Source organism: Mus pahari, chromosome 9 (assembly GCF_900095145.1).
Source record: "Mus pahari chromosome 9, PAHARI_EIJ_v1.1, whole genome shotgun sequence".
NCBI classification, from domain to species: domain Eukaryota; kingdom Metazoa; phylum Chordata; class Mammalia; order Rodentia; family Muridae; genus Mus; species Mus pahari.
The window spans coordinates 85,420,851-85,432,649 of record NC_034598.1 but is presented as its reverse complement, the minus strand read 5'-3'; the positions used below and the strand labels follow the sequence as shown (position 1 = coordinate 85,432,649).

General features: G+C 41.2%; 1 protein-coding gene across 5 annotated transcripts in view; it reads right to left on the bottom strand.

The window, feature by feature from the left end:
• The window catches only part of Nr1h4 (nuclear receptor subfamily 1 group H member 4), a 79,376-nt gene that overhangs the window by 16,438 nt on the left and 51,139 nt on the right, over nt 1-11,799 (bottom strand). For all 5 annotated transcript variants that reach the window (XM_021204674.2, XM_029542132.1, XM_021204675.2 and 2 more), the window contains 4 exons: nt 10,885-11,021; nt 9,222-9,320; nt 8,795-8,894; nt 4,638-4,784 (listed from right to left, as the gene is read on the bottom strand). In XM_021204674.2, the coding sequence (XP_021060333.1) occupies nt 4,638-4,784; nt 8,795-8,894; nt 9,222-9,320; nt 10,885-11,021 (483 nt within the window). The remainder of the gene's footprint in view (nt 1-4,637; nt 4,785-8,794; nt 8,895-9,221; nt 9,321-10,884; nt 11,022-11,799) is intronic.

Here is an 11,799-nt window from a genome sequence, read left to right as displayed (position 1 = left end):
AACAACAGTATGGAAATGTAAGCCGAATAAACCCTTTCCTCCCCAACTTGCTTCTTGGTCATGATGTTTGTGCAGGAATAGAAACCCTGACTAAGACAAGCATCTTCATGGTCTAAAACTTGATATATATGAAGATGCCTCACTCAGATCTCCCTTTACAAGAGTACATTGTGGGTCTATGACAGCCTGAGAGCTGCTGCCTTGTGACTGTTAACAACACGCTGATGTCAGCTGCATTCCAGCTGCAGGCTGATCACAGACAGCATGCCTCTGTGGGCCGGTTCAGTGGGCATTTCTAACCTCATCCCTCTCCTTACCCTAGCTTAGACCTCCTCAGCCCTGTGCTCTGAGTCTTTTCCCAGTCAAGCCTTCTTTTTCCCTCCCATGGGCATCAGATCAATAAAGTAGAGGGAAGGCTCTCTCTCACCAAACCTGCTTCCTCCCCTTCTGTTTTTCAGAGATTCTCATAGATAAATCCTTTGCATGTTTAATTTAATCTTGTCATTTGCTTTTACCAAGACCCAAAGCTTATATAGCTAGAGTAAAGCCCTGTAATAGATCATGCAAAAGTTACTTTTATAACATGGAGAATGTTCCTCTTAGAAATCCAGTCATGGGGGAAAGAGATAGAGATATATAGAAAGAGACAGAGATTAGAATATCTGGGTAATTAATTCCCCTTCAGATCTCTACTCATCAAAATATTTTAATTTCTACAGCAACTATGCTATGCGCCACCTGAATGGACTTTAGACAGCTCATCTTGAAAGGAGAGGGTGCCACAGCAGAGTTCCTGTGTCAACACGGTCTGTGCACTCAGCTAACACACAGATCCCAAACAGGTGCCTGATCTTTGGGACTAACAGCTTCCAGAAGGACTGGGGAAAAACAACTTCCTAGCACTTAGTTTTCAGGGAGGGAGAAACTAGGAATTCTGATACCTGGGAAGATCCTTCTGTGCCAGTCTGGCATGACTGTGGAAGGGACGCTGTGACACAGTTCCTGCCCCTAGAGCAGGGCCAATAGGATGTGGGCCTCCATGGGTGCTGAAGGTTGCTGTGCATGTAGGGCTTGTTTGCATAATAATGTACATGTTTTCCTTCACTTTCCTTCTTGGGAGAATGTTTTTCCTGCCAAGGTTAATGGCTGCATAATAATCAGAAACAGCCTGAGTCTGGGAAGCAAGAATGCACCTGATGTTCCTCAGCAAATGCTGTGACCTTCAGGACAGCCCTTAAGGCTGTGGGAAAGAATTCTGAAAACATGAGTTCAAGAATTTCTCACTGGGCAGTGGTGTCACACGCCTTTAATCCCAGCACTCGAGAGGCAGAGGCAGGCGGATTTCTGAGTTCGAGGCCAGCCTGGTCGACAAAGTGAGTTCCAGGACAGCCAGGGCTATACAGAGAAACCCTGTCTCGAAAAACCAAAAAAAAAAAAAAAAAAAAGAATTTCTCAACTATGCAAAATATAAGGATGCAATATGAATTGTGTGAGGGCCTTCATAGACCAAAACCAAACCAAACCAACCAACAAACAAACAATAAAAAATAAACAGAGGCATCTGCACTAATGAGTCAATAAAGGCAAAGAAACAGTTAAAAAAAAAAAAAAACACAAAACAAGGTTCATGGTTCAAATAAAATAGGAGCACCAGGAAGTGAGGGAGTGGTCATTCTAGAACAGGAATCCCACTCAACCAAGCTTATTGTTTGTGTTTACAAAGGCAGGCAGATTTCTGAGTTCAAGGCCAGCCTGGGAAAGATGGAGTTTAGATCTAGGCGTGGTGGAAGTTGTAATCTTAGGGCAGGATCCCATCAGGCTAAGCTTACTGGTTGTGTTTACAAAGGCAGACAGATCTCTGAGCTCAAGGTTTGTCTACAGAGCAAGTTCAAGGACAGCCTAACTTAGGCAATGAAGGAGTTGGAATACAGAAAGTTAACTTTCTCACATAAAATAGCCTCTATGTCTGGATTTGGCAACCACAAGCGCTATGCCCAGTGAACCGCAGGTCTTGCTAAGTTAAAAAAAAAAAAAAATGTGCTTGCTGTCTTTTTCTAAGAATCCAGGGACTAAGGTCACAAAATGCTGATTCATGGGATAATCAAAAGGGAACCTGGAGTAAATGATTGAATTGTTATGCAAATAAAAGACTGGGCTTTGGTCTGCAAGAGCTGAGTTATACAGAGAGCTAACAAAGCTCTTTTAGAATTTGTCTACTTTTTCTGACTTCAGTTGGACAATCCAGGAACTATCTAGAAAGCTATCTCAAACAGAAGACAAAGCTGTCAGCTTGTACCCATCATTGATTGCGAGTCACATCTTCTGCTGCTCCCATTCACCCCTTTCTCAGGACCCTCTCCCAAGCCAAGGCTGATTCTTGGCAGCCCAGGGAAGCAAGAGGCAGATAAGACAGCTGACAGCAAACCTCCATGCATTCGTCCATTCTTCCTCTCAGTAATTCTCCAGATGTTTCTGAAGCAATTAAGCTTCTACCCCAAGTAGCATGTGCTAGGACCCCCAACATACACACACACACACACACACACACATCCACATCCACATGTCCCCAACACACACACACACACACACACACACACACACACACACACACAGAGAGAGAGAGAGAGAGAGAGAGAGAGAGAGAGAGAGAGAAAACTTAATACAAGGTCACCTGACATTTATCTGGTAGTTTTTTTATTGCCTTGTTGCCTACCTGTTCTGGGCCAGATTCAATAATTTAAAAATGTAGACTATAATCCATACTTCTTGACAACACAATGCCTCTCAGAGAGTGAAAGTCTGAGACAACAGCCTTAGATCCTTCAACCATCCCCCCTCCCCCCAGAGACAGGGATTACACCCTTGAAATTCCCTTATCTCCCTGTAGGAGTCTTCCATTTTGGTTTATCCTAAGGAAACTTGCAAAGATGTATTTCCATATCTCCCTCTTCTGTTCAAAAACCTTTAACATCTCAATATTACTTAGAAAATAACAAAATTCAAGGCTCTTAACCATCTCGTCTCCATTCCCCTTCTTGTAAGCCTAAATCTAATAGCCTCAGCCTCACTCGCCCAAGATGTCTGGTCTTTATCCTTCACCCACACTGGCCCTTTGTATTTGTATTTGTAGGACCACACTGGTCCTACAAATGCACCCCAAGCCTCCAGATGCTTTACCACTCAGGGCCCAGTTCAAATGCTAACTCAATCTTTCCAGACACCCTGCTTCCCACCTAGAGGTCACCACCTCTCAGCTAGCTCTGCTCCTGCATCTTACTGGGCTTCATCTTAGTTGTACAGCTTTCTCTCTCTTTACAAGACCTTAGATTTTACAAAGGAGGCAGTTTGATTAATCTCTTCACCATGGCACTTCGCCCCTAAATCCTCATTAAACTAATGAATCGGTGGCTGCATGGGAATAGTGTACCTTTTACAAGTATGTACTGTTAAACTCTGCTAATGATGGCAACTGTACTTTAGGATTTGGGGAAATATATACAAGGGTCTTGAAAATAACTGTCAACTTTTAACTAAGAAAACATTATGACTGTAAGGTAGTTTAAAAAGAAAATCTCTAATGTGTGTTTGTCTGTGTGTGAGTGTATGTGTGTATGTGTGTGCGCGCGCGTGTATAATACAAATACATACCTCTTTCTGATTGCTGTTCTAGAATACTGGTTTTAGAAGTCTTTAATCTTGTTCCAACTAGTCACAGAATAAGATCTTTAGATGAGGCTATCTCTCCAACTCCATTCCCCAACCCATCCATAATCTCAAAAGTGAAATAAAAACACCTTATTTTAAGGATTCCCACAAGAATAAATTACACAGAATTTATGGAAGTCCATCCCAGAATCTCTTGGCATTTTCTGTCAGAGTATCACTCCATAATAAGTTAAATTGAATTATGTGTGGAATGATTTCACTTTGTCTCTTAAGGGGTAGTGTAGTATATTGATTTAAATGTATGGCTTCTAGCTGGGGATAGGGGCTTTAGCTCAGCAGAAGGCCAAATGCCCATTACATGAAATGCTCCATTTAGTTCCAATCATTGCAAAGTAAACAAAATTAAGAACACATATGGCTTCTGAGATCAGACTTCTGTTTGTCTCTGGAGACCTAAGCTTTCTCTCTTGGCTTCCTCATCTTTAAAGTAGGGGTGATAATAGAACTCATCTCAGGATGATTTCAGTCTTTGACTAAACCATATGCAAATTATTCAGAACAATGTCTGGAATCTGGGAAATGATATATGAGTACTGATTATAATTATTTATTTTATGTTGAATAGGATGGATAATAGCTTGATACTAGTCTTTTATACCTACAGATTAGGAATAAATGAATCTTTTTTTTTTTTTCTGAACTGGATAGACCCAGTTCCATTGTACCATTTTTAATCAGATGAAATTTTTAATATTTCACAGGTCTTCATCTTAGTTCAGAGAAGAATTTTTTGCTGTTATTAAGAGAATTTTTGAACCAAGATTCCAAAAGTCCCACCTATTTAATCTATAATTTTTATAGCCATTCTTCATGCATGGTCATGTAATGTTGCCTGGTAGACTAGGGCCCATCTTCATGGTTTGAACACCAAGCTTCATTTAGATTAAAAACTCTTTAATTATGTCACTTACCGCTCTTTCGGATTCTTTCTTCCAACAGGTCTGCATGTCCAGCAGGAAGTTTCTTATTGAAAATCTCCGCCGAACGAAGAAACATGGCCTCCACTGCGGACCCTTTGAGCAAAGCAATCTGATCTTCGTGGTCCAGTGTCTGAAACCCTATGATGATAATCAAACAGGTCAAGGAGTCATGCTTGCCCAATAATATTTCACACTGTTTATATAGGATACGATTACATGCGTACAATAAGATATCATCATTAGATCATCCACACTGAGAAAGCCTTCGCATCAACTGACAGTGTCGTTGTTTCACAGTAGGTCTTCGGGGGAAGTCAACTGGATTCCTGCTGGACCCCCAATGAGAAGCTTGACTTTTGTCTCCACTGAGTCAGGCTTACTGGAGAAATGCAGTGAAAAGAGAGATGCCAACTGCACAGCAAGTGCATGCATTATCTGTAGAGAACATTTGACTCGGATGGAGCAGCCCTCAAACTGGAGGATGTAGGCAGATTCTCTTTGAGCCATTATTCCGGCCACACCTGGTATGCAGGGTCAACTCAGAAAGCAAAAGCTCTCAGAGCCAGAATATTGGCCTGTGAGGCTTAGTCAGAATGGAGAGAATGAGTAACGTATTCCCTAGATGACTGGTGCCACTTTGAGGTATGATTTCTGGGCTATGGTCTGCACCACGCAAGGTGCAGACAAAACTGAGGAAGAACTATTAGTTTCAAGGAACAGAACGTCATCTGGAAGACACGAAGTCCTCGAAGCCCCCCAGAAACAGCTCTGAGGTCCTGCCTCTCTCCTCCTGATATGCTGAGACCATGGCTCTCCTGAGATCTGGAAGTGCACTGTTGTTCCAGAGATGGATGTTCTTCTCTGGTATCCCCGTACCTGTCCCTCCCCACAACAGGCATTAGTTATCTACTGCAAACTTATCCTGTGTAAAACTCCAGGCTCTCACTAGATGCCACCTGCTTCATGTCTGCCCACAGAATGTACCACTACCTGTCATGAGACAATGGATTCATGCTTATATGTTAGCCGCTTCCTAGGAAGGAATATAAGCTTTTTAGAATAGATACTGACTACTTCACTTTTGTACCTTCAATGCCTGGCACATAATAGATGCTTGATATTACTTGTTGGGCAGCAGAATGAATAAATAAATAAATGAATGACCACAATTTTTTTGTGCACACACACACTCACACAGAGACAGACAGACACACATACATACACTCACACACCCAGGTGGGGGTTGTCTATCCATTATAGAATGTCTAATGGATTAGGAGAGTGTTAAAAAGAAATGGGCATTCAAAGAGAGTAGTGTTAAGGATTAATAGTGAGTATCTGGGTTGGAGACAGCTCAGTTGGTAGAATGATTGTCTAAGTCTGCTAGAAGTTCTGGGTTCCAACCCCTCCCCAGTACCATATGAAACTGGATATGAGTGATGTTTGCCTATAATCTCAATACTTGTTAGATAAAGGCATGGAGACCAGAAATTCAAGGTCTTCTAATGATACCACTTGTTTGAAGTCAGTCTAGCCTCCATAAGGCCCTGTCTAACAGAAAGGTCACTATCCTGAGACCCTATGGGCTCCTCTGCTGGCAAGACTATGCCTTCACCTTACTGGGCCTCCATCCCTCTGCACAGTGACTGACAAAGAATGTACTTATGGATAGCAGAATTTCCCACCAATCCCTTTCAATATTGGTGATCTACTACCATTACTGATATTTGTCATGTTATTTCTACAGTTGCAATTAGGGGGAAATGATTGACAGAGCCTTTTGTCTATTGTTTCTTCCTGTGTTTTAAGGTTTTATCCCTCCTCCCTAGTACTGAACACACATTCATTCTACCCTCCCTTTGAATCCAGGGACTGGGAATGAGGAGGAGTTAAGATATTTCCATTTGCATCTTCTCACCCATTATTTTGCAGATCAAAAGAAACTGACCATTTGAACTGAAAAAAAAAAATACCTTCACATAGTTTTTAAAATCTCATCACCCTCTACCTTTTTCATTTCTTCTCACGGTTTTTATTATTTTTTTGTGTGATCTCAGTTTTCAATCTAGATTGGTGTCACCTTAATTAGCATATAACAAATTAGGCTTCTCTTTCATTGTTAGTAGAGAAGCAAGAGAATATTAAAGTTTCAATGACAGTGAGAACTTTCTGCGTTCTGTGAGTTTTATTAGGCTAATGTCTCTTGGTGACATATTTAATAAAGAATAGCATAATGCTGGCAAAAAGAAGGCAGATGAGTAGGTCTAATTAAAACCTACGTCAGAAGTTATTGTCTGTAATTTAATAAGTATTAAGCTGCGACTGAAGGTATTTATTACACTCTACCCTATGAAATGGTAAATGTACTAATGTTTTAAAATTCTTCTGAGACTAATTTGATTAGGTAGCCGGGGCTAACTTTGCAAATCATTTCTTCACTGAAACAATCTGAATCACTTCTTCAACAGCTCTGATGCCACAGAGACACAAATGATGCATGCTGGGAAATGCGGCTTGGTACTTCCGTTTCTTTACTGGAGAAGTTCATGAGTTTAACACCTCAGCACACAGCCCCTTCCCTTATACATATCACCATTCATCAATGTGCAGGGACTTTCAAATCCGTCGTCCACTCCTCCTCATTTTCTCTTCTACTCTTATTACCTTAGTTTGAGCCTTCTTCCCTAGACTTGAGCAGTGGCATAGAAACGGATCGCCCTGCTTCCTGTCTCTTCCCGCCCAAGCCCACCTCATAGCCCTGGTAAGACCATCTATCTGTAACAAGAACTTCATCATTTCCTAAAAATCTCTTTACCACCCAGGAAGCAATGGCTACATTCCTAGTTAGGCCCCTACCATCTAATGCCAATTTGCCTTTCTACTTAATCAAAGAGCATGCCAAAGACATTGTTCTATTATTGATTTATTATTATTATTATTATTGAATTTTGTCTCCCATCCTGTGTGTGTGTGTGTATGTGTGTGTGTGTGTGTGTGTGTGTGTGTGTAGGGTGGCATATATGTTCATGTGTGCATTTTTAATTGTGTATGCATCTATACATGTGGGTGTGGCTTTGTGAAGGTCAAAGGTCAACACTGAGTAGCTTCGTCAAACACTCTCCATTTTATTTTTTTGAGACAGACTCACTGACTCTGGACCTCACTGATTCAGCTCATCTGGTTGGTCAGTAAGTTCTGGGATCCTTCTGTCATTGCCTCTCCAGTGCTGGCATTGCACGAACATAAACACTGTTCCTGGCTGCTTACATGGGTACTGGAGATCCAACATCAGGCATCAGGCCCATGTCTTTGGCCACACACACACACACACACACACACACAAATATGTAGTAAAAATCAATCTTAAAAATGTCTAACCTGAATATAGTCTTTTCTGACGGCTCTTAGGTTTTCTTGAACTCAATTCCTCTCTGTTCAAGTAGTGTGTGTGTGTGTGTGTGTGTGTGTGTGTGTGTGTGTGTTAATACCCTTTCACTACCCTTCTTGAAGGGAACAGCCGTGCACTTGTATGGCCTCAACCACTACTAATGGAATAACAGATAAACAACTTTGCAGAGTCTCAATTCTGACCTATGGATTTGGAAGGTTTTTTTGTTTTGTTTTGTTTTGTTTTGTTTTGTTTTGTTTTAGTTTTAAAAAACAGGATTTAATGTATACCATGCTGGTCTCAAAGGTTAATATGCAGCCAAAGATGATGATAAACTTTAGTTTCTCCTGCTTCCACCTTCTAAGTGGCAGAGTTTAAAAGAAACCATCAGGTCCAGTTTACACAGTGCTATGGGTCAAACTCAGAACCTTGTGAATATTAGGATTAGCATTCTAGTAACTGAATTTAGGAAGAGTTATTTTGATTCTGAGTATGTTTTCTACCTCTAAATTTTCATGTCTCTAGTAATTAGAAATGTTTAAGTGACTTGTATCTCTTCAGTGTCACAGAAAAACTGTACAATGTAGTAGAGTAATTGCTAATGGAAAACCACTTAGCAAAAGAAATCCTGGCGATTGGCCTGATCACATAAGAATGCTTTAAAACTGAAAAAAAATATCATACACAGAGTGATTCATATTGTAATGGCACATTTTACATATTTCAAGAACATTAATTTTTATTATTTAAAAGAAAATACCTGGAAGCTTTTTTGTGAATTCTACGAGAATCTGCACATGACTGGTTGCCATTTCTGTTAATATGAGAAAATTTTCTTCTGCACTAAATTCTTCTTTTAACTAAATTTTAAGACAAAGTAAATGATTAATAAATAGACAGGAAAAGAATAACCCAACATAAAATTGTTAAAGGACAGAAATCTGACTTGAATAATGAAAATTTAAGACACAGGTCATATTTGGAAAACCATTACTATTTATAAGACAGACCTGAGACTTCTTTTTCAATTGTTTAATGCTGATAAAAGTTTGGACATATAACTTGAAGTCTCAGAAAACAATCACTTTGAATAACACATTTACATATAAATCCCACCTTAAAAAGTAGTAAAAGGTCACAGAAAATGCTAACGTTAAACAAGCATATTGTTCAGATAGAGTACGTACGATTTTATTTGTGATTTCCTGCGGCATTCTCTGTTTGCTGTATGAATCCATAATATAATCCAGGAGGGTCTGCTGGTCTGCAGTGAGTTCAGTTTTCTCCTACACTGGCAAGAAAATGAAAGGTGTTAGGGAGGGTGGTTAAAGGCGTATTCCAGTATGTGCACTTATCTGAGCTGTGACCCTTCACATGGTGGAGGATAGGTTTCTCTAGGTCCTGGCATAAGCAGTAACATATTTCCCTAAAGTTGTTTCTACTTGCTTGTTTTCCTATTTAGAAAACATGAGCAATGAAATGCTCTCATGCATCTCATGGGAGTATATAGTAATTCGAATATAGGGGTTATTGAGCACAGTAGCATTGAAGGTCAGTAGAATTTCAAGGTTAAATCATAGCTTCTAAAGGCTTTCTGTGTGTTAAATGGAGAATCATCCATCCATGCATACTTGTCTGTATTCAAGGGTGGCAAACTGGCCCATGGACCACATCCACCTGTGTAAGTATAACGTTTTATTGGAAGGTGGCCCTGCTTCTTTCCTGGTATTTTGTGTGTTCCTTTTGAGTTAAAATGACAGTTACATGGTTGTCATAGAGAACACGTGGCCAACACTTAAAAGTCTGCATATCTGGCACGTTACAGAAAAAATGTCTGCAAAGCCCACAGCCAGATCCCATCTCTTTCCATTGTCCCTGTCTCTGAAGGAATATAAACTGGTGCATTAACTTTTTTTTTTTATACCAAAGCATTACTGATGGGCACTGTGGCAGAATGATCTTTTTTTCATAAGGTTAGTTTTCCCGAAATCAATACAAACCATACGATTAAAAACCTAACAGGGGAAGAAGTTCTCCTTGCCAAATAATGGCTTGTTGGCTTTTCAGCTAATGGAAGATAAGAATTCTTCCAGATGTTCTGTGATTTAGCCTTGTGTGGGTGTCTAACCAGCCCAGAGTCTGTTTCCTCAATCTGTCTTTAGTTATTCAATGGGTTTCTTAAGCTTCTGTGAAAAGGGTTTTCTCTATTGGTCCACAGATGTGTGGTGTCCTGTATTCCTGGTTGACGTGACCAATCCACAACCTCTGCAGGGTCCAGACTTCACGAGTTGGAACTTCCCTTCTTAAGGGCAAGAGAGGGGGGTGGGGAATTGAGACATGGTCATCAAAAACTCGAGTGGAGCTCAGGCATGGCAGTGTATGCTTTTAATTCCAGAATTCTGGAGGCAAATCCCAGCACTTGGAAGGCAGAGGCAGGTGGATCGCTGTGACGTTGAGGCTATTCGGGTCCAAATAATGTAAATAATGTGTTCTCAGCCAGCTATGGCTACACAATGTGATCCCGTCTCAGAAAACAAAAACAAAAACAAAACCCAAGTGAAAAACTCCATCGTGAAGATTAAGTCGTTCCCCCTGGCAGCCATTAAGAAGTAAGTAGCCAGGGGCAGAATCTTCACTTTCTACCCTACACATTGCTATTATTTAAAAATTTTCACACCCAAAGCATCCCTTTCCCTCTTGATTCAAAAGAAAAGGGGGACTCCGTTCCAGGGCCAACTGAGATGAAAATTTGGCTGTGGCTGAGGCTCTAATCCCACAACCTCCCAGCCAGACTGACAGGTCCCTAGAAGCCCATTTGCGCTGGCTTTGGCCGCGCCATCGCGCTGTTACCCTGCATGACTTGGTTGTGGAGGTCACTTGTCTCAAGTCACGCCCTTCGCTGTCGTCCTCATTCACGGTCTGATCCGCGTGCTGCTTCACATTTTTCCTTAGCCGTTTAGATTTACACTGGATTTCAGTTAACAAACCTTGGGGGGGGGGTGAGGGGGGGCGGGAAGAAAGAAAGAAAGAAAATAAGGATAAACTACCAACCAAAGAAAACACATCATGGCTCTAGCTGCATATGTAGCAGAGGATGGCCTGGACGGTCATCAATGGGAGGAGAGGCCCTTGGTCCTGTGAAGGTTCTATGCCCTAGTATAGGGGAATGCCAGGGCCCAAAACGGGAGTGGGTGGGTTGGTGAGCAGGGGGAGGGAGGGAAGGGATGGAGGTTTTCGGAGGGGAAACTAGGAAAGGAGAAAACATTTGAAGTGTAAATAAAGAAAAGATCTAATTAAACAAAACATCCTATTGGGTGTGTGGTCCTTGAAGACGCTGTTAGGTGGTCAGCTCAGGTGATGAGCAGAGTTAATTCTGACTCATCTGGCATTTAAAAGGAGAAGACCAGATGGAGGGATAGCTTTGTGGTTAGGAGTAGTTGCAGCTCTTGCAGAAGGCCGGAGGAGATTGGTTCCCAGCACCCACACCACCTGGGGGGGTGGGGTGGGTCACAACCTCCTGTGATTCCAGTTCTAGGGGGTTCCGTGCCCTCTCCTGGCCTTCTCAGGTACCCTGTATACGTGATACACATCTGCACACACGCATACACTTGGACAAAAAAAAAAAATCTTAAGGAAAAATAAAAAGCTAATTTTCTTTTTTTTTTTTAAGATTTGATTTTGAGTGAGGCATTTGACATCTGTGAGTGTGCTTCTTCACCTGTGGAACACAAATATTTGCCACAGAGTTTTGCCTAGATGTGATTA